The sequence below is a fragment of the Falco biarmicus genome, chromosome 7 (assembly GCF_023638135.1).
Source record: "Falco biarmicus isolate bFalBia1 chromosome 7, bFalBia1.pri, whole genome shotgun sequence".
Lineage (NCBI taxonomy): Eukaryota > Metazoa > Chordata > Aves > Falconiformes > Falconidae > Falco > Falco biarmicus.
In genome coordinates this window covers 2,424,566-2,452,553 of record NC_079294.1, presented here as the reverse complement: position 1 = coordinate 2,452,553, position 27,988 = coordinate 2,424,566, and the positions used below count along the sequence as shown (strand labels likewise).

The 27,988-nt window shown below is 48.4% G+C and overlaps 2 protein-coding genes across 2 annotated transcripts; both read right to left on the bottom strand.

The window, feature by feature from the left end:
* Nucleotides 1-314: 314 nt before the first annotated feature.
* Nucleotides 315-22,984, bottom strand: CRY2 (cryptochrome circadian regulator 2). Its single transcript, XM_056346050.1, has 12 exons — nucleotides 22,742-22,984; nucleotides 19,823-19,931; nucleotides 16,199-16,341; nucleotides 9,043-9,227; nucleotides 7,637-7,725; nucleotides 6,459-6,599; nucleotides 5,650-5,961; nucleotides 4,414-4,565; nucleotides 4,061-4,263; nucleotides 3,503-3,592; nucleotides 2,846-2,987; nucleotides 315-2,356 (listed from the first exon to the last, which is right to left on the bottom strand). The coding sequence occupies exons 1-11, from the start codon at nucleotides 22,939-22,941 to the stop codon at nucleotides 2,848-2,850; spliced, it is 1,764 nt and encodes a 587-aa protein (XP_056202025.1). The 5' UTR covers nucleotides 22,942-22,984; the 3' UTR covers nucleotides 315-2,356; nucleotides 2,846-2,847.
* Nucleotides 22,985-24,511: 1,527 nt separating this feature from the next.
* SLC35C1 (solute carrier family 35 member C1) lies at nucleotides 24,512-27,732 on the bottom strand. The gene is made up of 2 exons (XM_056346052.1): nucleotides 27,128-27,732; nucleotides 24,512-25,341 (listed from the first exon to the last, which is right to left on the bottom strand). Exons 1-2 carry the CDS (start codon nucleotides 27,663-27,665, stop codon nucleotides 24,782-24,784), a joined length of 1,098 nt encoding a protein of 365 aa, XP_056202027.1. The 5' UTR covers nucleotides 27,666-27,732; the 3' UTR covers nucleotides 24,512-24,781.
* Nucleotides 27,733-27,988: the final 256 nt, after the last annotated feature.

Below are 27,988 nucleotides of genomic sequence, written 5' to 3'. Positions count from 1 at the left end.
AAAGATACCAGAGCAGATGAATCCCAGCCTACTTAAGTTTCTTGCAGGAAGTTTTCCCCTTGTCTTTGGCTGGCCTTGTGTTTCTGTGTGTCCTTCCCAGTTCTACTACCCAAACTGCAGCTCTTCCATGTGCCACCATCCACGTCTCAGGCGCTGACACAAACCTTGCAGACGGGATTTCCTCCTCACCCACAAAGCCTTCCAAGAGATCACTTGGGAGTTTTTGCCTCCCCTCCCTTTGGCTCCTCACCCCCATGGATACAGCCGCCAAAATGCCACTTACCAAACAAAATAATTTGGATGACAGCAAAGACAGGGTTAAAGACATTTATATAAAAAAAAAAAAAGAAAAATGTCATATGTACAGACCATTGCCTAAGCATCAAACCCTCCAACTGGCAGAAGTCACTATTTCTGTAACCAAAGTGTACAAAGTGCATGTCTTGCCCTTCTTCTCTCTGTGGCAGGACACAGGGGAGGGGGAAAGGGTCTCTTTCTTTTTACTTTTCTACCCTCAAGACAATGAGAGTAAGGTCTGGGTCAGACTGAAGGAGACAAAACCTGTCGATGACTGGGTTATTCACCAGGCAGACTCTAGGAATAGTAGTTTAGAAGAAAGTAAGGGCAGGAAAAGTTTATTTACTTACTTACTTGGTCAGTCCACCCAATGGATTCCCTTAGGAAAAGGAATCTAAGGTCAATTCCCCAGAGAGATGAGTGGGAAGGAAAGCTTATTCAGCTATTCAATAATTTAACTCACAGACCCCATTCAACTACTTCAGGCTTCCCAGATTCATGAGTCAGTTTCTATTTGCAGCCCCACTGCTTTGGGTTTAAACATGGACTCCAAAACTGAATCCAATTATCCCTGTGGATTATCAGAGTGGGAGACAACCTCTGTGTCCCCCAAGCTGTTAGTTGCATAAGCTCACATATGGCCCCACACCACTTGTGCCAGGTGGGGATGAAAGGTTTTGGACAGCAAATGAAAACAGCGCCAACAGCAGCTCGTTGCACCAGACCAGCTACTTGATCTAATCCTTCTTGAAAATGGCTAAAAGAGGCTCTTCTGCAGTACTGCCCTCCCCTGCTCTCTCAGGTGGGAAGGCAAGCAGGGGTGCTCTGCCAGCACCGCACTGAAGCGACATGGAACAGGACGAGGCCCAGGAGTGTATGGTTGGTTATGAGCCAGGAAAGCGATGCCATCTCCCTGCTAGGCTACAAAGCACCAGCGTGAGTGCAAATGGCAAGGAGCAGTGTGCAGGGTACGAGGTACTGCAGTATACTGTGCAGAAACTCAAAACAGATGCCAATACAGGAAAGAGCACACAGAATGGTCAATGGACTGAGCCCGAGGAAGACTCACTTCAAGGAGCTGATGTGTAACACATCCCCTATCAGTATGAGGCCCTCCACAGGCTACACACCAGACACCAGTCACTCTGCTTGAGAGCTCTCACTCGGGGAAGGAAACGCTATAGAGTACAGGGCTCAGGTATAGCTCCCTTATTATTTGGACCAGTAAGCTTCCGGGAGACTGCTTTACTCCTATCAAGGCATGCATGGTCTTATTCTCTAAAGTATTCCTCCTTCTCTCAGAATCCCTCCCCTACAGGTGTCAAACTGCTCTGAAGCTGCCCATTCCAGGCTACAGCACCGTGGCTCACCTTGCAGCAGTGAGGTTCTCCTGCAGGGAAAGCAGTGCCTTTCTAATGGACAGTTTGTATCCCTTTGTTCTCATGCTACCATTTTCCTTCTCTTTGTTTCCATCCCACACAAATACCACCATGATTTACTCAAAAATCATTTACATCGCTGTCAGTCTAGCCTAGTGAAAGAAATACTGAGTTTTTTCCTGTTCTCTTACCCTATTCTGTAGAGTATTCTATTTTTGACGTTGTATCAGCTTCCTTCTCAACCCCTACTATGATTTAAATTAATCAGCGCGCCTCACTGCCTAGTACTAGTGATGAGAAAGGATGTTCACTATTTCTGAGATGTGCAGGTGTTGCTGCCTACATCAATGCACCAACTCACACGCGCTGAGCCGTTGTCAGAAAAGCCAGACACACCTGGGAGCAAACAAGTTGAGAGAAGGCTCTGGCACCCTTAAACGCGGGCAGATTTCGGGCACGGCTGCGGAGAGACGATTTGGCTCAGAGAGCAGGAAGCCAAATGTTCCCAAGCACAAGTAACGCAGCGCCCCGGTGTGGCACCTACTGGAATTACACATTTATATGACACCCCCGACTTCCCGGTGGGATCACGAGTTCCAGTCCCTCTGCGCGGCACTCCCTACTCCTCTGGTCACCTCTTCAGCACTCTCACTCTTCACTTACAAGGTGCTTGTCGCTGGCTGTAGAGAAAGCAAAAGACAGAATTTGCCTTGACCTCCCCTCTCATACTGAAAAGCTGGCAGAACATGCGACCAGCTCCTTTCCCGCCTGGGATCCGGAGCATTTCAGCATTTCAGGGAGGACCTGCGTCCTCCCGTCCTCTAGCCCATACACTCACCGCACGGGTAAACCTGGCCGCAAACCCACTCTGTGGAAGAAGAACCAGCCTCACTACAGCAAACCCATGAACACCTGTGCTCTGTGATTGTTCTAGCAACAGGGTACTGCTCTCTGCCGGACAGCTGAGTTAACAGCTTGTCAAGCAAAAGCAAAACAACCAGAGGGCAGACCACTGCCAAATTACAGGGCTATGGAATTACCGTTAGGAGCCACCTCTCCCCACAAGCAAGTCCATTTTGTTCATTAAAATGCAGGGAGCAAATAAGATTGAGCCTTGCTAGCTGCCAGAACAAGGCAGTTTAAGCCAGATCACACTAGGGACTACTCACAATCACAAACTCTTGCCAGGGATCTCTGGAGCGGGGAGACCTGTCACTTTGGCTCGTTTGTACAGTTCTTCAGCGCACAGCTCTTCTGCTCCCTCGTGTTTGCGCTTTGGAGAAGCCTGGTCTGCTTGCGACAGCCTCATTGCTGTAGAGGAAGAAGAGTCATTGCAATGGCTCCCCACCTTTAGATCCCCTCACAAGTATACCCTAGCTCAACCTGCCACAGAGCTGGGAGAAAGACGAATACGCAGTGCATGAGCCCTGAGACACGTTGCCAGAGCCTCCTTGAAAACTCTTCAAAAAACTTTGTTAAAACCAGAACAATTAAGTTCCCCAGAACAAACACAAAGGTATCCTCCTCTGGCGGAGGACAGCTTAATTATACCTGACTTGCCCTACAGTGATCTGTACTTCTCCTTTAAGTGGCTGCATATGGTCCCATACAGGGAATAAAAGATTCACTTTAATGAGCTCCTATTCTTCAGCCCTTTTAGAAATGAAGGCTCACTGGGGACTTCTGAAGGAAGCCTAAAGGAAGGTGAATATGATCTATGTTTTCCTAGCTAACTATTCTTCAAAGAAAAGGATCTCTCTCCCATGCCCACAGCCTTTAAGTCAACATGAAACTACCTCAGAAGCACACAAATAGCTCCAACTCACCTGTACTGGTGCTGCAGCCCTGCCCTGAAGCTGAGTCTGTGACTGGACCACTGAGATCTTCCACACACGAAGGGACTGATGCCAGTAAACCTGGAGAAAGGCACGAGGATCACGGTTCAGCAACAAAACACACCTGGGGGGAGAGAAGCCTTTCACACTGAAACACCTTAGTGATGACCGACCAGCCCATCCACATCCTAAAGCAGGATGGCTTCTGAGCTGCACCCGCTGAGCTGGCACAGACAGACACCACGATCCAGCAGCATATTTCTTTACTTAGGATGCTCTACCTCGGTTTTTTTTCCCGAAAGTGAAGAAGGGACCATTGGTGGCACGCAAGTAGTGCTGTGCCATCACCAGCTCTCAAAACTACTCGGACTCCACTCCTACGTGTCCAAGAGCTCAGTGGAGCATTCCCTGAAAACCAAGTGAGCAGCTTTGGCAGGGACTGCTTCCCCTTGCAAGAACTGGCCAGAGACACAAGTGCTATCACAACCTTTCCTCCTAGCATTTTATCTCCTACCAAAGACACGATCTTTTGCAACTGCTGGTACTTACAGAGCCCCCTGTAGCGTGACAGCTGCTGGTATATCTGCTTCATGCGTTCGATGTTCAGTCGGCTGGTCTCTGCGTGGTTCACCATGGGTTTGGGGTAGTCCACCCCAATGATGCACTTGGCTGCCTTCTGCACAGACTCAGGCGCATTCCACGGTTCGTAGATATATCGTGAAGGGAAACCCTTTAGCTTGGGCAGATACCTCCTGCAACGCAAGTAAAAAGATTCACAAACACCACTTGAAGTGCAGCAACGCAGCATTCACAATGCACAGAAAGCACCATGCACCTGTCAGCCACTGAACAGCTTAGGCTCATAGATCGAGCTATAAAGAAGCCCCAGTGGTATCACTTACTTAACATAGTCACCACTGGGGTCTGTGCGACGTCCGAAACCCACAGGGCAGTAACAGTGGAAGAACTGCTGGAAGAATGCGCTGCATGAAAGCCACATCCAGCTGCCCGCATTTACGCTGAAATCTGCATCCAGCAACAGTTCATCAAATACCTGCAGCAATTTGAAGAAAAGGCAATGACAGCTTCCCCAGGCAGGGCTTCGTGGCAGGAGGACTCAAGATGCTATGTCAAATGGCAGGCACTGAGCTGCGAGAACAGCTCCTAGGAACCCAAACAGCAGCAAAGAGGCAATCTGCTGGCTGAAGCCAGCTGGCTGGTCAATACATCTCACTTCCTGATGCTTTCACATAGGGAGGTATGTCTGCTCACACTGACAGAGCGCTGGCTTCTCTCTCATGCAGCTACAGACTAAATCACTACCTAGTGTTGCAGCAAGCCTTGGGTATTGATTCTAACCTGGGAGGCGTAACAAGTGCAAAGCACCAACTGTGGGAAGCAGGCAGATGCTGCACAGGAGAACAAGCACGAAAGCAAGAACCCCTCTGAAGGTCCGAGAGCATCCTGCCACCGAGAGGCAGACAAGTATCAGCAGTAACTCGCTCACATCCATGCACAGATGCTGTGCTTTTAGCATCTGACCCTATGGCACGCTTTCAGCTATGCTTCGCTTTCTCAGCTTTGTGACCAGATACCCCCACCTCCACTTCTTACCGAGGTCAGTATGTACACTGGGATGGGCCATCTGAAGGGACAGACAGCTTGAACCTAAGAGGAGGGTCTTTTACCTCTTTCCTCGAGAGACTCTAGGCTCAGATTTCACACTCATGGAGCACTCCCTGACTGGTGCAGTGATGGATTATACAATGAGGAAAAAGGTCCAGTTATAAAGTGATACTGAACTTGCCAAGAAAACAGATGGATTGAGAGAACTTTTACAACAAACAAACAAACAAAAAAAAGAAGTCCCCAAACCCCCAGTCCATACTTACTACTGGTTCCGCTAACATTAGTTATGGTTAGCGGAAACTCTTGATACCATCAGAGCCTCACGGCAGAAGGCAGAAAGAAGTCAGGCTGTTGGCAGGCCAAGAGCCTGGCTAGCAAATCCTCTCTTCTATGCAACTTTTACATGCAAAGCAAAAGCCATACCTGTGCGCCCATCCTTGCAGCAAGTGCCAAGTAGACTTTTGTTTTCCTTATGGCCTCCTGCAAGTCTCTGGAAATGCCAGACTCACCCTGACTCCTGACTCCCAGCTGATCCAGAGGTCACCCCTGGTCAGGAAGCAGGCCACCGCGTGCCTGGCCAGATGGTGGATCCAGCCTTCCTGTCTCAGTTGGGTCATGATCGCATCAATCCAAGGGAAGCCTGTCTTGCCCTCTGCCCACTTCGCCAAGGCTTCAGGGTTCCTGTCCCAGGGGATTTGGATGCAGATGGGGTTCCCCTCCATGCGATCAAACTTTGGGTTGTTTGTGGCTGCTGTGTAGAAAAACTCCCGCCACAGAAGCTGTCCGTACAGAGAGAGGGGGGGCGTGCTGTTCCGCTTCACCTGTGGAGGAGGGAACAAGGGTATCCACAAGCAGGGGAGGACTAGCTTCATTAAGCCGAGCTGTAAGCCACCCATGCATTTACACACAATTCCCAAGTCAGTTACTGACAACTGCCATAAATGACCTTAACTCCAGATCATCCTTTACCAGAAACCCCAGGTGGTGAAATCAGAGCACTGCTTTTAGCTCACCTGGCACACTTACCAGCAACTCAGACAACACAAAACTAACAGTAAAGAGCTCTGCATGGCTTGTGACACTGAAGTCCAAACTGAAGAACAAGCACCAGTAGATTTAAGGTCTGCTCGACTACTAGAAAATTAACTCTGCCTCACCCAAGATTCTCTTCTGTAGTAACAACAAGCTTAGCCCAACTGTCAAACACAAGGGAGGCAGCAGTAACTTCTGCAGTTGTTCTGGCACACTGGCTGGGAACCAGCACCGTGCTATCTATGCACAAACCCAGCCTGCTCTCTAGAGGACCCTTTAGTCTTACCTTCTTATACAGCTCCCAGAGACGATAGTAAAACAAGCGGCAGGACAAGCAGCCAAAACGCAGGTAGGGACTGAGTCCTGTAGGGCTGGCCAGCAACGAATTGGCGTTCATCCTTGGTCTTTCATAATTTGCAACCCAGGCCTAGACATATTCAGGAGAAATGAGCCAAAAACCCTACAAATTCACAGGACACTGCTAAAGGCCAGGCCTCTGCGTGGGTGGTGAGGATACTCGGGTCTGACAACAGAGTCTCTTCCACTCACCTCCAACCACTGCTGGGAAAGGTCTCAAGTGGGCAATCCCGATCCCCCACCCCATTCAGGAAATGCAAAACCTTTGCTCCAGGATTTAAATCACTCATTTTGGCCAAGAAATGGACTAGATTTGCCTTGCATGCAGGAGCTACTAACCCTGAGAGCTCCTAGGGACACAAGCTAATGCAACTGTTTATGTCCATGTACGTTTATCTCATTTCACACCCTAAACAAGAAAAGTGTGGAGTTCAGAGCTTTTTGTGGAGCACTACATTGACAGTTTGTTTCCCCTTCAGCACAAGAATTTATGCTTTGACTTCTACAACTGCCACCAAGCCACCCAGCATTAAAAAGATATAAACTGGTTAAAACCGAGTGATGCCTCTGCACCTGGGACATCTTTCAGTACTTTGAAATTGTTTGCCTTGTGCACTATAATCAAGAACACGTGCCCCATAGGAAAAATTTGAGTATTTCAGCCTGGGGCTCAAGGAATGCCAGTCAGTGAGAGAACATATTAACAGGCTGACGTGCAAGGGGAAGGTGTCCTTTTATAAACACGTACTTGCACTAATACTTCAGCTAAAGACAAGATGAGATGGCCTGCAGCACGGAGCCTGAGCAACGTACATGAGATTTTCCAAGTTTGCACTCCTCTAAAGGAAACTGAGGGGTAGAAATAGGGAAAAGAACCTTGTGTGCTTCAAACAGTAGCATAATTAATATACAGCTCTACTTCTTTGGGTCTGAGGAAGCCCAGGAGCTCCCTGCCCCACACACAACCCAAAATCACAGGAGTACTCTGATACTAAACACTCCTTCCAGAGGTGAATGCTGTGACCATTGCTAGGAAGAGCCAATGCTCAACATTTTTCACTTGGAGGCACAGCCTGCAGGAATCACAACTTAAATAACAGGGGTTACCTTTCTTTCCAAGTGTTTATCCAGCCGCGCTAAAGCTTCTGTCTCCCCTCCTTGCCAAACTGCAGGGGCAAGACCATCTGTAGGAAAGCCTGAGAGAAAGAACTTCGTAAGATTTGAAGCCATACTTAGACAACAGGTATAGATAAGATTAAGCATTAATAACAGCAATAGACTACATACTGCAGTTGCCTAACATGGCTTACTTGCTGCTCTAGTCCTTGTACAGCAGGCAAATCATGTGGAACATGGGGAGAGCCTGCTCATGACAGTGCACTACAAGGGCCTCTCCCTGCAATGCTTCAGGCAGCCCTCTGGGGACTTTTCCCACTGCTCACATGCCAGCACTCTCTGGTTCCTCAGCACTACCCACCCCACAGGGCTCTGCTCCAAAGGCCAGAGCAGCTGGCAAAGAAACATATGCTCCACAGCTCTGTCTTACAAAATACCTTGCCATGGACACCAGCAGCTCACTAGATGGCCTGGCTACTCCTGGTGAGGCTCCTTATTCTGCTGAAAGCTGGCGCTGGAAAAGGCACTGGATTAGTGCTGAAGAACCAATGCAAAAGCGGGAGCTGGTTCCCTGCACTGCTCCAGGCTGACAGAGGAGCCTCCCCCCGCAGCAAGCAGAGCAGTGTAAGGTTGCAGGCAGACTCACATTAGGCCAGAGAACAAAGGAAGTTGATCCACCCAGAACTGCAGCCCTTAGGATACTCCTGTTGGGAAGGCCCCTGCTTTTATGTGACTGCTGAAACTATGCATTATTAAGGTACAAGGTGATATGGAGGTATGACTGAGCCTCCAGTCACACACACGCAGACAGTATTCTGCATGAACCCTTTCTTCCCTTCCATTTAGCTTCACTTCCCTGATGTAGGCCTTGCATTCCTCATGCCTCAGCTCTCTATTCATCCCCTTTCTACAAGGAAAATACAGGACCGAAAGGCATAGCGGGATGAGTGAAAGAAGTTTCTGTAATAGCTTTTGTCTTGCTAAGCTCCCAAATCGCTGCTGCTCTGCAACAACTGAATGAAATGACCTAAGCCTGGAACACTGTTCGTTTACTTCTTCAGGTCAGTTACACAATGTGTCAGAGATGGCAGTAGGAGGAAAGCAGCTGGCAAGGACATGAGACATGTGGTTACATGCTCAGTATAGCAGAGAACATAAGGACAGATGCAGAGCATTTCAGAGCAATGCTAAAGGGGATGCTGTGCATCAACAGCAGTGCAAGGGACAGCATTCTGTTTTCAGAAGGTCTAGCACTCTCCGAAAACATCAGGCTACTTCTAGGGCTAGAGGCAGCCCAGGTCAGATGAGAACACTGGAGTTGTCTTGGGCGCATGCCAGCCATCACTAGATCCGCTTTCAGCTGGCAGTTAACCCTTGCCTTCACTCTCAACACATACCCAGCTCTTCCAGGGATGGAACCCCATACACATCGTCATGGTTCTCCTGGATGTCCACTTTACATGCCTCCATCTGCTGGCTTATTACAGTGCTCACTGGCTTCTTTGGGAGCTCCATACGGCTAATGATGGCCTGGAAGCGCTTGTAGGTGAGGGGTGGCTTGTGGCCATTCAGCTCAATTATTCTGGAGACAAAATAAGCAAGGTGAAACAACACAGCCTCACTACCACAGAAGACATGTGGAAATGACAGCCAAACTGCATCCCACTATCTCTGCCCAGGACAGCCTTTCACTTTGGATACAGAAATCCTTACAAACCTAGCTTCCACCTGATGTATCCTTCAAAGGAGTATTAAAAATAATAATAAAAAAAACCAACCAGCCCCCAAATACCCCAGAAAACAGAACCCCAGATACTATTTCATCTCCATGGGAAAAAAACCAAAACAGCTTCAGCTGAACCGAGCTTAGCATTGCATCTCTCCCAGGGCTCCTCATCAGACCCCAGTATGAAATCTCAATCCGATTATTGCCTTTCTGTCTCCCCAAGATAGCAAATGCCAGACCTGCATACGTGCCCCCGACACCCTGTGATATCCTAACAGTATTCTGACCTGACTTCCTCCCCGTCTGACACATAAAGTCCCAGTCTGCTAGTGACGCCTCCTCCACCTATCTCAGATGAGACAAATCCCAGTTTGCGTCATTCCTCTCTCCCCACGATTAGGGATCGCCATCCTCCCCCGTGCCGTGCGCTCACGAGCGGACCTGCCTCATGTTATTCTCCTGCGTCAGATCACGCTACGGAAAAAAAGACTGCCACGGTTCCCCATTCCTCCACTTCACTAAGCATCCACAGCCTGCCAGGGCCAGGCAGTCTGATTTTTCCCGGGATGGAGGGCTTTAAGAAGCCCCCCGGCAAGGTAAGCTTCCCCAGGGTGAGAGATGCCAGTTCTAACCCCCGCTCCTGCGGGGAGAGGAAGGAGTTAACAGCAAAGCAGCCAGCCCAGGGCTCGCCGGCATTACATAAAGCTGAGGCGGCCAGCCCCACCGCCGCACCGGGAGCGGCAGCGCAGCACAGCGCCGTCCCCGCCCCACAGCCGGCAGCTTACGCAAGGGCCGGGCTGACAGCCGGGACCGCGGGGCCGGCCGGCGCCATGTGCCTCCCCCCCGCGGCAGCACGTGTACGCGAGGCGGGGCGACACGCCGGTCCCCAGCGCCTCTCACGTGTGCTGCGGGGCCACCGGGGCACCCGCGGCCGGGGACAGGGCCCGCGCCGCCCCTCCCCCCGCCCCGCAGGCCGGTCCGTCCCCGCAGGACGCGCTGATGCGCGCGCCGCTCCCTCCCGTTTTCCCGCTGGCGAGTTGTGAACACTGGGAGAAAAAGCCGCTACCGAACAAGCGGGGGCAACCCGGCCGCAGGGTGTGCGGAACACCGCACGTCGCCCAGCGGGCAGCCTCACAGGCAACACTCGGTCCTGTACCTCCATACCAGAAAGCACGTCCTCTGCTTTCACACACACACACACACTTTTCCCGCTGGCTGACCCTGTACCACCCCAGGGATGGCAAGAGACCACAAAGTCTCACAAACACTATACTACCCACCACAATCTTCTCTGCAGCCTACGCTTGTCACTGGGGTCCCCCCACAAAACCAACCAGAGATCCCCAGAAAAATCAGCGTTGCCACTGGAAGAGAAGTGAGGCACTTCCAGTTACTGCATTCTGGACAGGCTCACATGTTCCCAGAGAAGTTCAGAGCTTTGAAAAACGTGACAAAGCTGCACCATGTTTGCCCTGAGGTGCTGGGGATAGGCACAGGGAAGCCACTTCTTTAATGCTGCCCCTTTTTTCAGTCCTCTTCCAAACATCTGCCGAGGCTGCAGCTGTCTGAGATCTACACTATTATACCACATCCCAGATCCACAGCTAAAATTTTTGACAACAGCCAGCCACTTGGAGCAGATCGCTGTGACTTGCAGGTGGATACCAGTGTCTTGCATTTGACATCCTCAAGCACATGAATACGAGTGAAGTTACCTAGTACAGCTCCTAAATTCCTGAACAGACAGTTACTGGGTCTGGGACGCAAGTCTTTTAAGAGATAGGGCTAGGACAAGCTGCACATTTCACAGCACCCGACATTGGCATTACGTGTAACAAAATGTGAACCTTCCGCAATACTGCCATGAAAAGAAGTATCAAATATTGGGTATTATACAATACTGTCCTTCTAACGCAGGCAGTACAATCTCACAGGACTTTCCCCGATGACAGAAAAAGGGAGCCCCCCTGGATTTAATACTCCTGTTTCATCCGTCTCCCCCAGTGCAATCCACAGACTACATGTGGCAGTTACTCTTCTAGTTTTCTTGAAGCGGAACAGAGAAGAGCAGTATCACTGCACTTGTCACACAAACCCTAAGCTTTCTGGCGTTAGTGAGTACACACTAAAATGTCTGTGTACCAGACTAGCAATATATCTGCCCAGCACTATCTGCCAGCAGCAGCTCGATGCCAGAAGTTACAAGGGTCTTTTTGACTGTCAGTCATACAGTCACACTTTACCTCAAGAAAGCAGGCAACCAAAACCTGATCAAACACAGTTCTGGCGCTTCTAAGATTATACAGTATCCTACAGTCAGTCACCTGTGACAGAAGTGTCTGCCGACTTCAAACACACACCCTCACAGGTGTCACCTTCTGATTCACAGCAGTGGCCCAGCGGGATGGCTACCAGGCAAGGGAAAGCTGCTTGCCTCAAAAAACTGACGCCTCAGCTCGCTTGCTAATGACGGGGCTCAGTTCTGGCATGGTACTGAATGTGCCCCCCCCCGCTTCCTTCTGCAAGGAAAAGCTGGCTGCCAGCAGCACTCGGCAAGCAGGCTGCTCAACAGCCCGCCCCACTACCAACTCACGCAGACTATTTAGTTAGCCTCGCCAGCTTATGCAATTGCTCTGATCTAAATCCTCACTCCGGAGAGCGCGTGTAAGGCTACGTGTAAGTAAGACAAGGGGTATTTCTACAGATTCAAAGAGGAGACAGAGATAACCAGCAGATATTTCACACAAGGCTGGACAAAGGACAAAGGACAAACAATTCAACTTCCACAGAATCACACACATGAGCAGATGAAAGATGAAGACCTGATGACAGACTAAGTACCAGCACAGGGGGAAAACACGTGACAGCACAGCACCAATGCAAGACAGACACAGATAACAAGATCTGGCAGGCAGAAGTTTGACTTCACCTTTTTAGATGGAAATAAAGCACTTTTTTGGTGTAATTATGAACTGCAGAACCAGCAAGGTACTCTCCCTTCTGCAGGGCTTGGTTCCTTTAAGTTAGTATGTGCTCCTATTAAAATGCATTTTACTATCATTTCAGCCTTAGGCTAGAATATTTGAGGAAAAGCTGCTCCTGACGCATACTGCAAACATACAAGCTCACAGTATTCTTTCCTGACCTAAACCACTCCCCCTGAATAACACAGGCCTGTCCAGGATTACAGAAACCACAATGCTGACCATCAGCAAGCAGACTACAGAGGATTTAGATGCTAAGGAGAAAACAGGCAGATCCAGAGAAGAGACAAAACCACCTGTCAGCTGGAAGCTGTCAGACAGAATGATTGTTGAGTAAAGGCTTCGAGCAGGCTAAGCTGATACCCAAGCGATTATTTTTTCTGTCTGACTTCTACAATCTGAACATCACTAATCTTGACTGGGAATTCCTAGATTTTTAGGAGTATTTTCCAGCACTGATGCTGATTTTTTTTATAGCCCTCTCCTTGTTTTGAGGGAGAGTACAAGAGGACAGAAAAGATGCTCTGCTAATCACAGAGCTACGCTGGCAGTGCCAACAAGGAGCATATTGTAATCTTCCTCCTGGGTAAAACCGGTCACATTCACAAGTGAACTGAACAGGCTCTTTGTAAATGTTTACAAGGAGCTGGTGGAGGTGGTACTGGGAACACGGGAAGGACTGCTGGAATCATTTATGTAGAGGTGAAAGATTAGTCTAAATTGTTTAAAACCAGCCCTGACAACCTTGTCAGAATCTTGATTAAAGAAAGATGAGAAGTAGGATGCCACGTTACTAGTTACGCAAGAAAAACAGTAGGGTGAGCAGAGGGACAACACATACACAAGTCTTCTAACTCACGGTAGCATGACTGGAGAGTGAAATATTCTAAGAGGGGCTTCCAGGAGAAATACAGTATTAGAACTGTATTACCACCTGCTGAGAAATCTCAGAGATGCCAAGAACCAGGAAATGTCAGAATAACTGGAGACTTCAGCTGTCTCCACACAAACTGGGTAGCTGTCACATGCTGCTGCCTGCCAAAACCCAATTTTCTAGTTGCCATAAATGACTGCTCCATGGAACAATTAATCAAGAACCCACAAGGAAAGGCAATTCATTATTTGATCTTATGCAGTGCTAAGGTATAGCTGAAAATGTTAGTTATCACTTGCCTGCTCTAACTGTGACTTTGGCATGCATCAATTTAACATCCTTCCAGGAGCAACAATAGCATAATGCATAAAACCAAGGAAGTGTGCTAAGCAAAAAGAACAAGCTGAGATGCAAAACACTGACAGACAACACAGAGATGATTTGAAGATGATGTTGGGGAGAAAAAAAAATAATTCAACAATTGCACACAGACCATCAAAAAAGATTTCAGAAGGATCACAGGAGTCAAAACAATTAAGGAATAGCATCAGCAAAGGTAACAGAAGGCAAAATCTTTCTGAAAAATGAAGGCCAAATGAAGATGGGAAACCTCCAGACTTTGGTAGGTTAAATCAAAAACCACAAAAGCAGCCTCCCTGCACCTCCCAACCCAAACAAAACTTTACGAAACCTTTTAAAAAAAGCCTAAGTAGTAAAAAAATAAAGTAATAAAAAAAATCCATTACAAACACTTCAGTATATTTGTAGGGCTGAGAGGTGATCAACTCAACAACAACAACAACAAAAAGCAGAGACCATAACAACACAGCGAAAATACCTGCATTTATTTTTGCAGGTGTATTCACTATGGAGGTATACAGGGAGGTTATGACTCCAAATCTTTTCCAGGGAATTTATCAGATGTCACAGACTGGGAGGTCAGGAAGAAGTGCCACAAAACAAAGCTACACTTAACAGCAACAGCTTGCCAGGACCAGCGAGCATTTACCAAGGAGTTATGATGGACATCAAGAAATACCCAAACTACATGTTACAAACACGCTGCGTGTAACACTTGCCTTAAACCTGTTCAGATACTAAGAGGAAAAAAAAGGGAAATATGACTCCAGATTTAAAAAGCATTTCAAGGGCATCAGAGGGACAACAGAATAGAGTGATACATGCATTAGGCAGATGGGTAGAAAATACTAATAGAATCAGTGAATGCACGGGTATACGCAATATGCTGGAGGGTTAATGTGGCCTTTGTAAAGGGAAGTTGTGCCTCAAAATCTATTTGTGACATTTAAGCCTGTGGCAAGGGAGATTCAGTTGATACACTTTACCTGAATTTTCAGTAGCCATTTGACTTTCTCTCTCACTGGAAATTTTTAAAGAAACCACAACAAATTGGGATAAAGGAAAAGGTCCCTGCAGACAGAAAATTCTTTGAGCCACAGTACAGAGCAAGAATGAACATTTCCAACAGGAGGAGAAATCCTACACAGAGTTGAGCTAGGGTTTGTGCTGCTCAACATTATTCATAAAGTATCTGGGAAGGCACAAAAAAAGAGCATGATGATAAAGTTCACTGACGCAATAAGCTATCTGGGATGGCTACAGATGAAAGGCAACTTGAAAATTCCCCTTATACACCACATGACCAGCTGACAAAAATATCAGATGAAATGCAGCGTTGGTCTCGCTGTTTCTCCATATTCATAGCTATGCAATCTTCAACTTACTCATATAGTAGCAGCCTCTCAAATAGCTATGACCATTCTGGAGGAAAGCTCTAAGATATTAGTTAAGCAGCACTTGGAAAAAGCAAGAAGAATGCTAGTTACTATTAGGAGAAGACACAAAACATTATAGCACTATAAAAATCCATGTCACTCCTACATTTTGAATGCTAGCTAGAGATTTCACCACTGCTCTCCATCTCTAGAAACACCCAGAAGTATAAAGAAAGGTGACAAAACTTAGAAGAGATATGGAACTGATTCCACCTGAAAACTTAGGCAAACTAGGAAAGATGTGAGGGGCGTTGACATCGAAGGGGTGAGAATGTAATAAGCATTCATGGTCTCTCTCTTCCAATGCAAAAATTAGAAAGCAGCATCTGCTCATGAGACTGGTTCAAGAAGAATCCCTCTCGCTCCAAAGACAAACATTTCCACACAGCACGTGCTAACTGCAGAGGTTCTTCCCATACGAAATTATGGATGCTGAAGATTTATAGGCGGAAATCGACATTCAACATTTCTGTCACAAGTCATCAAAAAAAAAAAAAAGCAAGCAACCTGTAAGAATAGTATTGAAACATGGCTAAGCATACCTAGAATCTTAGCTGAAAGACTGTCTCCACTGTTCAAGGAGATCATATATATATATATATATGTAAATATATAAAACTCAACATAAAGGCAAGGCTCCCCCATACCAAATACAACACTACAAAAAACCAACAAAGACAAAGCATTCAGGTTTTAGAATAAGGTAAGTTTGCCCCCATCTACCTTGTTCTACTTCTTCCAGCTGTCCTGGTACATCCATCAGTTAAAAGCTCTGCCTTCATAATCTGAGACAACAGCTCAACTACGTTTATTACAATGAAGAGGGGAAAAAAAAAAAAGCAGCCCATGCAGTGAGGACATGCTGAAGGAGAGCAATCAATAGGACACAGCTGAGCAACTTAAATGACTGCCAAGTACAGAGTTTAATAAGCTTGAGGCAACACCTTTCTGTACATTCACGTCACTGTCAGCACTTTGACGTGCTCTAATCAAAAGTGCAAGGGCGCAGAGTAATCCTGTTGACACCTTCCAGGCTCACACAGGATGAGCGTGATCAACATACAGCGATCAGCGTAATGGAGGAGATGAAGTCTTCCCAGACGTGACAATCCCAGTCTAGCCCAGGCATCACCTCTGCCCTTGCTCCCGCCACCCCCCCCCCCCCCCCCGTACCTGTCCAGGTCATAGAGGGTGTGGGAGTTCTCTATCACCACCTCCACACCAGCCTCCTTGGCCAGTTTGACGATAGCTGCATCTCTCTCCTTACCAAATGGCTCCGAGTCATATTCGAAGGTGAGACGAGTGACTCCCCATTCCTGCAAGAAACACAATATGCACAGCTGTCACAGAAGACTCTTTCTAACCAGCACGATTACGAACAAGGATTTCAGAATTCCTGGACAGTGTTACATCCTGGAATCTTAGAGAAGGCTCCAATGAGCAGTCTGGAGTCAAGATAACCAAAGAATCAACAATTTTATCAGCTCCAGCAAGCACTGCATCTGCTATGCAAATTCCTAAATTTCAGGTTTAAAACCCATGACAGGAGGTTTGAGTTCTTCTCTATTAATGTTCTTAGGTTTCAGCTCAGTCCCCAAGCCTAACAACAGCTTGTTTTGTTGCACATGCTGCCCATGAGTAACCCTACCACCCTGTTCCAAAACGTGCAGAGAAACCATTTCAGAGAAATCTTTCAATAGAAGTTCCACTCAAAACCCTGTATTTTTATGTGGAGACTACCATTAAGTAAGACCAAAACACTCTAAATTTTTTCCAGTGTCTCTTTAAAGTCATCACATCATAGAGGACCAGCAAAAAAACAGGTAATGGGAAATGCAGGACAAAGGATGGCAACTGAGTGAACCTTTCTGGTCAGCACAGTAGAGTATGATACTGCAATTCAGATTTAAATTAAAGTCCTAACTTTGGGGTGTTATTTTACCCTAGTCAAGCCACATACCTATTCTATATCTTCACACCTTTAAGAGATCCCTCACAAATTACATGGAATAGGCTTTATGAAATAGTATTCAGCCTCTTCCAGGCTTTTCCAGAGCACAGTTTGCTCTCAAAGACTATGGCCTAGTTTTCCTCAGAAAATGAATCCTATGAGAAGAGGTTTAATGGTTTCCACAGCGACTCTCCCGAGACATCCACCAAGCAGAGCAGCAGCCCACAGATTTGTTTAGCAAACACTTTAGTCAAACACAGCCAGAAATCTAGAAAGACACTTAAAAAAACCCTCACACAGCTAAGATACAAACCACATTCTCCAAGTGAGGCAGTCCAAGCCATCTCTGTATATAAAGTACAGTCTTTTGGAACCAGAAAAAAGCACGAAGAACGGATGCAATTAATTCACTAAATGCCACTAAAAAATAATGCTGAAGATGGGGAAGGGAATTTAGAAGCAGAAAACAACTGTACAAGTCCCCTTCTTTTCTAAACTTTCAGATTCAATCCTAAAATTAGTATTAGGAAGGACAGAGAACTAAAACAGTTATGTACCATTGAACATGCATTTCAGAGATGTCCTCTACTCCTTTTTCAAAATAAGAACATGACAGCGTCTGTAACTCAGAGCAGGGGTCAGAGAGACATGATCCATCCCCTGTCCTGCTCCCGTGTGATTTAACAGCTTCGTTTTGAACTTTTCTTTCTTTTATAAGACAGACAGCATCAGCTGGAAGGCTTGGAAAAGATTACTTTGGTCTTGAACAGACATATATTATTGCCTTGAAACTAACAAATGGAATAAAAACCCATTTAAGGCTAAGAGAGATTTTAGGTAAGAATACAGAACTTCAAATTCAGGTATTTCCTAAAGTTCTGAGAAGCCCACCACACTGTGTGCTACGGTAGCACACAATAAGCAGAGCACAACCAAACAGAAAACAGTAAGCTGTATGACAATGAATTGCTGCAGATACACAAAAGACAAGTCATGACTGACTTGTCTCTTAGTATCTAGCCTATAGCAAAGAAAAACTGCTGGGGAAAAAAAAAAAACAACACACCAAAGGGACTGTGAGCAAACTTCAGTGAACAAACGACACACTTTTCTTTGATAGAAGAGGTAAAATTACAGATGTTTGTTCAGAGGAAATGAGACAAAAAACACCCCTGCAAAGGTTAACAGAGAGCTGACAGGTACACTTCTCCTCAGGGTACCCGTGCATAATAGTGCCTTCGCAGTGACTGTTACCAACACCATAGCTCAGCTACTGGCAGCAAGAGCAGAAATTATGTTAGTTCTAAGTGATGCATTACCACGTGACATAACTCTCCTCTCTACAACAGCTGACAGCAAGGCATGAGCCACTGCTAATTCACTGTTCAGTGCAGCAGCTCTGGAGAGGCCTGAATCCCCAGCAAAGCCATACATTTACCATATAACAGCATAACACACACCCCCTCCCCACAGACGTTCTTTTCAGCTCTGCTGCAGCACATCTAAGGTACTCATCAACTCACCTGCACAGGCAAAACAGACTGCATCAAAAGGCAGGTCTGTCCGATTTGACAACCACCTCTCCCAAACCTCACACTGCCAACTATGTTTTCTTCTTTGATGAAAGCAAGCATTTTTCTCAAAGTTTCAATTATCCTGTGAATCCCTGAACTAAACTAAGCAGGACATGAACTACTACTAGTGAGAACTTATTTACAGATCAAAAGATAAAAATAACCCAAGATTCTGAAAAGGCTAAAAACGGCACATCGTTTGTGTCACGTTAAGATGCGGAAGCCAAAATAAGTATCAGTGCCCTTTCTGACCTGCATAGTCTGATTCCCCTCCACAGTACTGCCCTCCTTGAGAAAATATGTATCAGAACCACTTACAGCAGGAGGGTATAGATTCAAGTTTACCTTTCCTTCTCAGCAGCTGGTCTTTAGCAGGCTTTGGGGACACTACTTCTGTCAACCATACGTAAGGTACAGTCCACATGATAAACCCAACTCCTAAGACTATTGTGAACCATGTTTTTTTCATTTAACTTTGTCACTCTAACAAAGACACCATCAAAAAGCTTCAAAGACAATGGGAAATACAATCTCAGAGCAGGACAGAGAAAAATGATACTGCTTGATGAACCCTGATATTCAAGGAGACACTCCTGCCAGCCCTGTTTCTTGATCTGCAGCACTGACATATTGCTTCAGAAATGTATCCCACTAATTCATCATCAGCCACTGCGTATTCCAGCATCCTAAATGGTACATCAGCAGGAAGCTCGGACCCAAGCTTTATTCTGCTGCTGAGCTGACTGAACCGCAGTCTTGAATAGGAGGAGGAAAGGAAGGTCAGCTAACATAAAAGCTTCTGAATTTTGAGATTTTAACACAAAGCCCTATTTGCAATTCACATACAGATCAATATGCTTTTTCAGTCATCTGTAAAGGTGTATGGACATAGCAGTCTTCCTGAGTAAAAACTGCCAGCAGGAAAAAAGCTCTTAACACAGAGGAGTCAATGTGTTACAGTGCAACTCTGTGAGACCAGACTACAGAAACTAGGACCACCATTCAAAAAGAGAAGCTCAAGCACCCTGGTACTACATTACACCCTACTACTATATTTCTTTCCTAGTCTGAGTTCAAGAGTGTATCTGGCTCCGAAGCTGGCCCTTAGGGATAGTAGTTCGTTGCAGTTACAGAGAAGAGTTTGTTATAGTGAAGAATTAGGTATAGTTAGAGAAGCTGAGGGGATTGCCAACAATCATTCGTCAGTGACAACAAGGACAGGACCAGGACATCAATTTTTCTTCACTATGTTCCAGAAAATTGTTCTCTTACTTTAAAGAGCCTTGGGAAGACATCTGTTGGTTGCCCTCGCACAACAAACAAGCGAGAGCTGAGTTTCCTTAAACTGTTGTCCAGATCTTCCAGAGATTGGAGCAGAAATCTGCAGAGAAGAAACAACCGCAGTTAGTGTCAGTCAGTCCAGTTACAGCTAAAAGACAAATGAGGAGAATTTGCATGGGACTCCAGCAAACCTGCAACACCAAATCAAACTAAAAGTTAGGACAAGAAACAGAAAACAAGAATTCACATTCATCCCTGGTCTGTCTGCCAACTGCTATGAGACTGCAGCACTAGCCAGCTCCCAGCCATTCATATGCACGTTCTGCTTGTCCAGCTGCAAGAGGTTTCCAGGATTTTCTTTTTCCTGCAACACCCTTCCCATGTTCTCTCTCAGAGCTGGCAACACCCCCCTGCCAGCTGCTCTCTCCACATTATGATACGGAGAAAAGCATAAACCATGTAATTCCCTAGTATATTCGTTCATGGGTTCTGGGGCAGGAGGGATTTTGCATACAAAGTAGAAAGATGTTTATACACTGCTCCAAGGAAAGTAATGAATTACTACAAGAGCCGTGCAAGTTTCACAGTTCTGGCTACGAATACACAAGCAGCAGAGGAAAGTACATTCTTAGCCCATCAGTAGCACAGGACTGGGCACCAAGATCTCCCAAGGCAAGAATTACGTGTCCTTAGAACTGCAATTTATCTTCCACATGAAGCTGCAGAGATGACAGCATGCCATACATTAATCTATTCCCTCCTACCTCAAAACTGTAAAAAAGTATTTAAGTGCTTTTTGCATTTAATGGTGTGTCTTACTAACCCCCCACTACACTATAAATCACCAATTGTATATAATCTTTGCTTTCACAGCCACACATCACCCCATCTATGTCGTAACTTCACTTCGTTTTGTCTAACTCTGAAAAAAAGACACCAGCTTTAAAACCACAGTCCCTGCGACAGCACGTGGCACTGCTGGCAAACTCGCAACCCTTTGTAAACGAGCCTGCCAGCCTCCACCTCTCCGTCATTCCTGCATGCCCGCTCTGCAGCGTGACCTGCAAGACATGAGTATCTGCATCAGCTCCCTTAAGAACACACACAGCTAAGGAAACATAAGCTACAACTGCCCTGCAAAGTGGGTAATTCCTCTCTCCTCAGCTGCACTGCCTATAATGGGAACTGCAAACTTTGAGCTAGAACAAGCTCCCTCTGCAAGTCCTGAGGGAGAAAGGGACTCGGGGTTCATGGAAAGAAGGGCCCAGTATCACAGTACAGAAGATCCAGAACCAGGTCTGGGTAACTTAAACCATTCCCCTACCCCCGGCCCACTTTCCATCTATTAAACATGAATTATCAACTTTCTAAAAATTAATGTTCTAAAATGTTCTAAAAATTAAACAAGGTTTAACCCTATATGGCTTACACATGCTGTGCAGTTAAATAACAAGGGATTTTCAACATGATACGTTTCTGAAACACAAGCATTTGCTTTTGGAGCATAGAACTCTGAATACAAGTAATCACATTAAAAAAATAGCAAAACAAAGCCAAGGCTCCCAATGGGAACTCTGCTAAATAAGTAACTCGCTACCACATTTTTGTCTAACAGGCAGTGGTGCTAATCTCTGACATCTGCAGTAGCCACATACCTCCAGAAAACATTTTTTTTTTAAAAAAACTTCACCTGCTCATATATTCCATGAGTACAACACAAACAAGACCGCTACCTGTTTCCTCCTCTCCTCACAATGCTGGTTGAAAGCAACAAGGATTAAATGGATCAGGAATTAATCTTCTGGGGGCACTGCTTTGGTTCTTCGAAATAAGGACAGTTAGCATCAACAACAGCACGTGAACGGCATTTCAGTCTGCTGCTGCCTGTAAAGAGTCTATGGAAAGATCACTTCAGGCTCCTAGATCTTAAGCTGTTACAGAATCCACAATCTTCTATACTCGGAACAGCTACGTTGTGGTCATTTCTGCGCATTTACAGTTTTTAAGCCATCCTCTGATGCAGGTTCTAGAAATGCTTCGAAACCCCCCACGCTGTTTCATTCCTTAAGATGAAGCTGAGGTAGGTGCACAGCAGAAGCCATCAGTCACAACTACAGTCTCCCTTACGCACAGCCACGTGACATTTCAAAGAGCACTTAAAAGGATTTTTAGCCAGGTGGCTGCCCATCCGACGGGGCAGGGGGAGATCTGCTCTGCTTGTACAGAGAGGAGCCCTGCAGAGGAGAATCCCTACCTGGATTGGGTTGCCAAATGTTGAGACAGCCAAGACCCAGCACGATAGCATTATGTAATGTTACAGGAGGTCTGGCTCTCCACACATTTTCCTATTTGTAGAGAGGGGAAAACCCCAAAGCTTCATCTCTACCACCCTAGCAACAGCCAAAGCATATTTCTGTAAAAATCTGAGGGACAGGTGGAAGGCAGGTGTGTGCACATGCCTTCGCGCACTCAGAGGGCAGAGGGAAGGCATGGTGCAGTCTCGCAGCTCTAAGCATTCTTTGCGCTTATCTCTAAATTCAGAGGAAAACATTTCCTAAAGGTAAACGTCCATCGGTCTGCTGCTCTCATACATTCGCCCAGCTCGTAAGGAAAAAGTCTAATGCCATTACATAAAGTTGGACGGCTCCATTCTACACGGTCAGGCAACACAGCCGTGAAAACCGTGCCTAGGCCAGCCGGGCAAGGCGACCTCTCCCCTGCACGGAGGGGACCGGGGGGAGGAATAGGGGGGCCGGGGGGAGCAACAGCGGGGCCCGGCTGGCCAAGGCATCGCGTGCTGAGCGGCACGGCTCACCCACCGCCCCCGAAAGCGCACCGACTGCCGCGGGAGCCCACACCACCGCCCCCCCTCGGGCCCACCCGCGGCCCAAGGGCCCGGCGCCTCCTCACCGCCAGCGGTTGATGCCCACGGCGGAGGAGGCGGCGAACCAAGGGTCCAGAATATAGATGCAACGGAGGGACGCGGCGTCTCGCAACGCTTCCTGCAACGCCGGGTTATCGTGGAGACGCAGCCCACGGCGGAACCAATGCACCGAGCAGCAAAGGGCCGGGGCCGGGCCCGCGGCCAGGCCCAGAGCGGCCGCCGCCATCGCCGCCGCCAACTGCCGCCGCGGCCCCTGCGCTCCGCCCGCTTCCGCCCCACCCCGCCGCACTGATTAGGTGCGACAGCAGCCAATCAGCGGGGCGGGGCGGGGCGGAAGCGGGCGGAGCGCGTGCCTGAAGGCGCTCTGCCGCCCCCCAGCGGCCGCGGGGGCGTGTGGCTGCCGCCCCCCCCCCCCCCCAAACAGCGATCCCCGCTGCCAGCGTCGCTCCCACCCCTCAACAGATCCAGAGAGCGACCCCCGGCTTTATTCAGCAAGTTTGGCCGTTACAAGTCACTACGTGACCATAAAAGAAAAATAAAATAATCGTCAGTTTCCGTTAAAAAAGAAAAATAATTTCAGGGACCCTCAAGTGGCAGCCTGCACTGAAAAGGAGCAAGGTGGTGCCTATGGTCATGAAACATGGAGCAGGACACCCCCCCCTCCAATTAGGCAGAAACACATTCTGGGTTGAAATGGGGTGTCCTTCCATAGGAGCAGCCAGACATCACACACAGGGTATGGTACATCACGTCGCATCCATGGCGCAGGGTATGAAGCAGCCCCATCAACTGCTATCCAACAGGACTGCTGTCCAAATAACCCTTTAAATATAAAGGGGCCGGGGGTTTAGAAAGCTGGTGCAACGTCACAGCTCCCTCCAGGATGCTGCTGTTGATCCCTGGGATGAGAAATCACAGCACAGGGTAACCTCAGGGGGCACGTGCATGGGACCAGATGGCAGCAGAGATTTCAAGTAAAAGAACTGATGCAGCTGAGCAAAACCAGGATTTTTTTTGTTTTGACTTGAAGGATTCACTGAGCTGGCCATGGGGGTGGTGTTTAAAAGGAACAAGCTGAAAGACAAACTGCAAATGCCAGAGGCGATCCAGACTAGGTACGGAACAAGACCCCATGAAACAATCCTGATTAGTAACAACCCTGTTTTCAAACACAAACCTACCCCCTGCACAAAGGGTAAAGAGGACACGCATTGCTAATGCCATGTGCTGGAATCCCCACCCTACAGAAGCAGAGTAATTTTCCCCCTCCTGCTTGTCACAGAGCAGCAGAGGCCAAGCTTCCTCCTCTCTGAGACAAGCTGCATGACAACACATGCTCTCCGCCCCTCACGGGACACGGTGCATCAGGAACGAGAAGTTTCACTCTTGATTTCAGGCATGATTTCCTGAACCATGAAACCAGGTGGAGAGAAATACAGAAGAGACTGCAGCAGGATGTGGTACTGACTCTTTGGAAAGGAGATTCAGAGGCACTGCTGCTGCTGCTTAGGCTTGTACAGAAGCCTAAGGGAACTTCCCAGCCTTTCCACTGAATGGGGCAACAGGAAGAACAGCTGCTGCCAATCCTTTTACAGCAGAACAGTTTACTGGAGTCTATCCCCCCCCAGCCTGGCTACCTGACTCTTCCTTACATGGAGCTTCAGGACTTTATAACTTCAGACCGCATTCACTCAGTTAATTCTATACCCCCAGTTACAAAAAGCCCCCCTCCCAGCCTTTGTCCACTGTGAGATGGCACCCACCTCCCCCAGCCCCAGAGATGCAAATTGCCCAGATTAGGTCAATAGGAACATCCATTTTAAAAAACGATCACAAAAAAGAAATGATTGCTCTCTACAACACATGCGCCCCCCAACCCCAATACAGGGTGAGACCCCATGGATAAAACATGATCCAGTCAGGTCTTTGGCTCTGGTTCCTGACAGAGTTCCCCATACACTTTGCAGGTGAATTTTTTTCCTGCTCCTTGCTCTTCTTCTCCCCAGGAGGAACGGAGCACCAAAGGTTAACCCCCCCAGGCACAGAAACTGAGGTGCAGGAGCTGCCTATACACCAGTCTCATTTCTTTCGCTGCTTTTGACATTAGGATCCTCTTGCACTCTTCTCATCTCCAGCCCTTTCACCCATGTGTAGGCAAAGGAGCCCCCCAGAACCATCAAGTTACTCGTCCACCACAAGAAGCTCTTTGTCTCCTCAAAGTAGATAACAGCCAGCACTGTTTGGGCACAGGCCTTGGCTGTCCCAGACACATTGTGGGTGAGTGGGCTAGTGAATTTAATCTGAAGTCCAGTCACATACCCAATAGCAAAGCCAAACACTCCCCCCAGGGTCATCACGCCCCAAAAACTGGGGCTACCCAGCTTGTCAAAGTGGTAGAGGGTGCGGAACTCGCCCAGCAGCATCATGAGGGGGAAGAACAGGACACAGGCGTTGACATTGTTGTAGAAGGTCAGGCGCCAGATGCTACCATCCACCACAGGCAGCACCTTCTTGGTGTAGATGGCATTGAGCGAGACACACAGGCTTGCCAAGATCCCGAAGAATATACCTGTCCATGACAGAGTGCCCTCTGCTCCTTCCTGGTCCACACCCAGCCAGAAGCCACCTGCAACCAAACAAATCAGGCATCATCTGAACAACCGCTGGAGGACTCAAAACATACAGTCAGCAATTCATCATTTACCTTACACCCAACAACCACAACCACAAGCAGAGACAGGCTTAAGGGCTTCCCCTTTCTATTAAGCGAACCCACAAAAGTGTCATGACTAGTGTCCTGAGAGGATTTATTTTGGGAGTGAGGGTAATTTACTGTGCTATCATTCAGTCTCAGAGAACTGATTCCCACACTCAGCAGGCAGCATGAGTTTAGAAACTGTTATTCCAAAGAACCATAAACTAAAGTTAAAGCTACTCTTTGTGTATAGGTCACTTTCAGGAGACCATATGATATTTTTTTTTTAATTGAAAAGCTACCTGTGTGTCAGTTTGCTACCAAGAAATATTCCTCAAGGGGTTTTCCCCCCCCCCGTTGTTTTTTTGTTGTTTCTTTTTGTTGTTGGTTTTTTTTGGTTTTTGGTGGTTTTTTTTTTTTAAAAAAAGGTCTCACAGGCTTTGCTGCGCTGTTAACAGGAAAGGAAAGATAGGTCAGAAAAGAAGACGGAAAGAGAGTAAACACATGGATGTAATATTAAGAAGCTTGATCAAAAAAAGGTCACAAGGCAGACACTGAGGGCAGAACCTTCAACACTTCAAACTTTGACAGGTTTAACCACTCTTTAACCACCTCCAAAACAGGAGCTACAGGCTTTGCATCTCCCAGGCAGAGAAGGAGACCTCTTCCCATCCAGCTATTCATAAGCAAAACACAAAAGGGAAGATGACCTACTGAAGGACTACTGCACCACATCTCCATTACCTGCTTCATGTTGGAGGCCACTGGGAAGTTGCCTGCCAAGCTGCTAATGTGCTTTAAACTAAGCCCAAACACAAATGGGTTCAACGCAGAGAAAGGAATGGCTTTGCGTCAGGCTGCAGAGGATGCTCAGCTATACTGCTATAGGCATACAGGCAATGCTCTCACAGCAAAAGGAAATGGAGCCTGGGGGACAGGGTCTTACAGTAACCCTGTAAGGCTGGCAGACACCACAGTCCTGGGCAATACCTGAGCGGCAAGACTAGCTGAAGGCAATTGCTTGCATCACTTGTGTGGAAAAAAACCCAGTAGTTCTGCTCCTGTTCACCTCTTCTATGGAGAGGAGATTCTTCTGTCTCATTTTCATGAGCCCATCTGCTTGTCTGAGCACCAAAGTGAACTGGCATCCACCTGGAACTGGACTGAAGTCAATACTTCACCATTACTGGCATCTAAATGGCCTTCCAGTGGAAGGTAGCTTTTGGCACTCCCGATGCCTTTGGAATGAAAGGCTTGTAAGCAATTCCCGTTAAGCCAGTCAATGCCTTGTCCTGCATGCTAACCACACAGCCAGATCTTCTGGCGGTGTTTTACGCTTGGCTTGGTCAGCTAACCACTCATCACGCCATCTGAACCGGCAGGCTCCATCGTGTGGTCCCAGCGGCGCCGACCATAAGCACTGTTACCCGAGTTAATAATCAACAAGCAGTTGAGAAGAGGGGAAATCCACCTGCTGTATCATGGGCAGGGGGGAAGAAAGGTAAGTTAAAGTTTGTTAGAGAGGAAAAAGGGAGCCATGGCCCGGTAAAGGTAACTGCCTTTCTTAAGGAGTTTCCAACACACTCACTCTAGGCAGTGCCAGGCTGCTGGGGGCCCTGTGAGGCACCAGCCCCCCAGGGCACCCCCCCTGTCAGCAGGAGCTGCCATGCCGGTGGGATGGCTTCCCAAGGGGGTGCGTGCCCGCCCACCCCCTCACCTATGATAACTCCGCAGGCCAGGAGGGCGTAGAGGGAGGTGGTCTGCTTGAGGAGCAGGTAGGAGAGCAGCACGTTGAAGACGGTGGTGAGGGATCGCCCCACATTGTAGAAGGCCACACCGACATGCTTGAGGCAGAGGTTGTTGGAGGTGACCATGCCGATGAAGACAACGGAGAGGGGCAGGACGCTGCGGGACACCTTGGGGTCCAGGCGGAGGGCGGGCAGGCCGGGGCAGGGGGGCCCGCAGGCCGCCCCCAGGCTGAGGCCCAGGCAGAGCGCGGCCGTCAGGGCACACTGGAAGAAGGTGACGAAGAGGGGGGCGTCGAGGCGCAGCGAGGGGCTGTCCAGCAGGTACTTGTTGAGGAAGACCATGGCGATGGAGGTGAACCAGTAGAGGCAGACCACTACGGCGATGCGCAGGGCCCGCAGCAGGAAGGGCGCCCGCCGCTCCCCGCCGCCCTCCGCCGCCGCCAGCGGGCCGCCGCCGCCCAGCGCCATCCGCAGGATCCCCGTCCGCGTCAGCTGCGCGCCGGTCATGGCGGGCCGGCAGCCCCGGCCCGGCCGCCCCCGCCCCCGCCGCCGGCCCCACTCACCCGCCGCGCCGCGCCACGCCGCGGCCCCGCCCGCCGCCCTTTATTCACGCCCCGCGGGCGCCGCTCGGCGCCGCCATGTCAGGGGAGGGCCCGGCCCGGCTCGGCCCCACCGCCCCGCCCCGCCCCGCCCCGCGCCCGGCTGCGGCCGCCGGCGGCGAGTCACGATCGCAGCGATCCAGCGACTGGCGCGATGCCCGGGGCAGCGGCGTGCTGCGGGGGGAGCGCCGGGGCCACCCTGTCCCCCAGCCCTGTCCCCCAGCCCTGTCC

Coding starts and splice junctions, on each gene's coding strand:
- CRY2 (XM_056346050.1), bottom strand. CDS start 22,941: ATGGCGGCGGCCGCTCTGGGCCTGGCCGCGGGCCCGGCCCCGGCCCTT. Junction 19,932..22,741: donor GTGGGCATCAACCGCTGGCG/GTGAGGAGGCGC, acceptor TCTTCTCTGCAG/ATTTCTGCTCCAATCTCTGG. Junction 16,342..19,822: donor TCTTCCCAAGGCTCTTTAAA/GTAAGAGAACAA, acceptor TGTTTCTTGCAG/GAATGGGGAGTCACTCGTCT.
- SLC35C1 (XM_056346052.1), bottom strand. CDS start 27,665: ATGACCGGCGCGCAGCTGACGCGGACGGGGATCCTGCGGATGGCGCTG. Junction 25,342..27,127: donor GGCCTGCGGAGTTATCATAG/GTGAGGGGGTGG, acceptor GTTTGGTTGCAG/GTGGCTTCTGGCTGGGTGTG.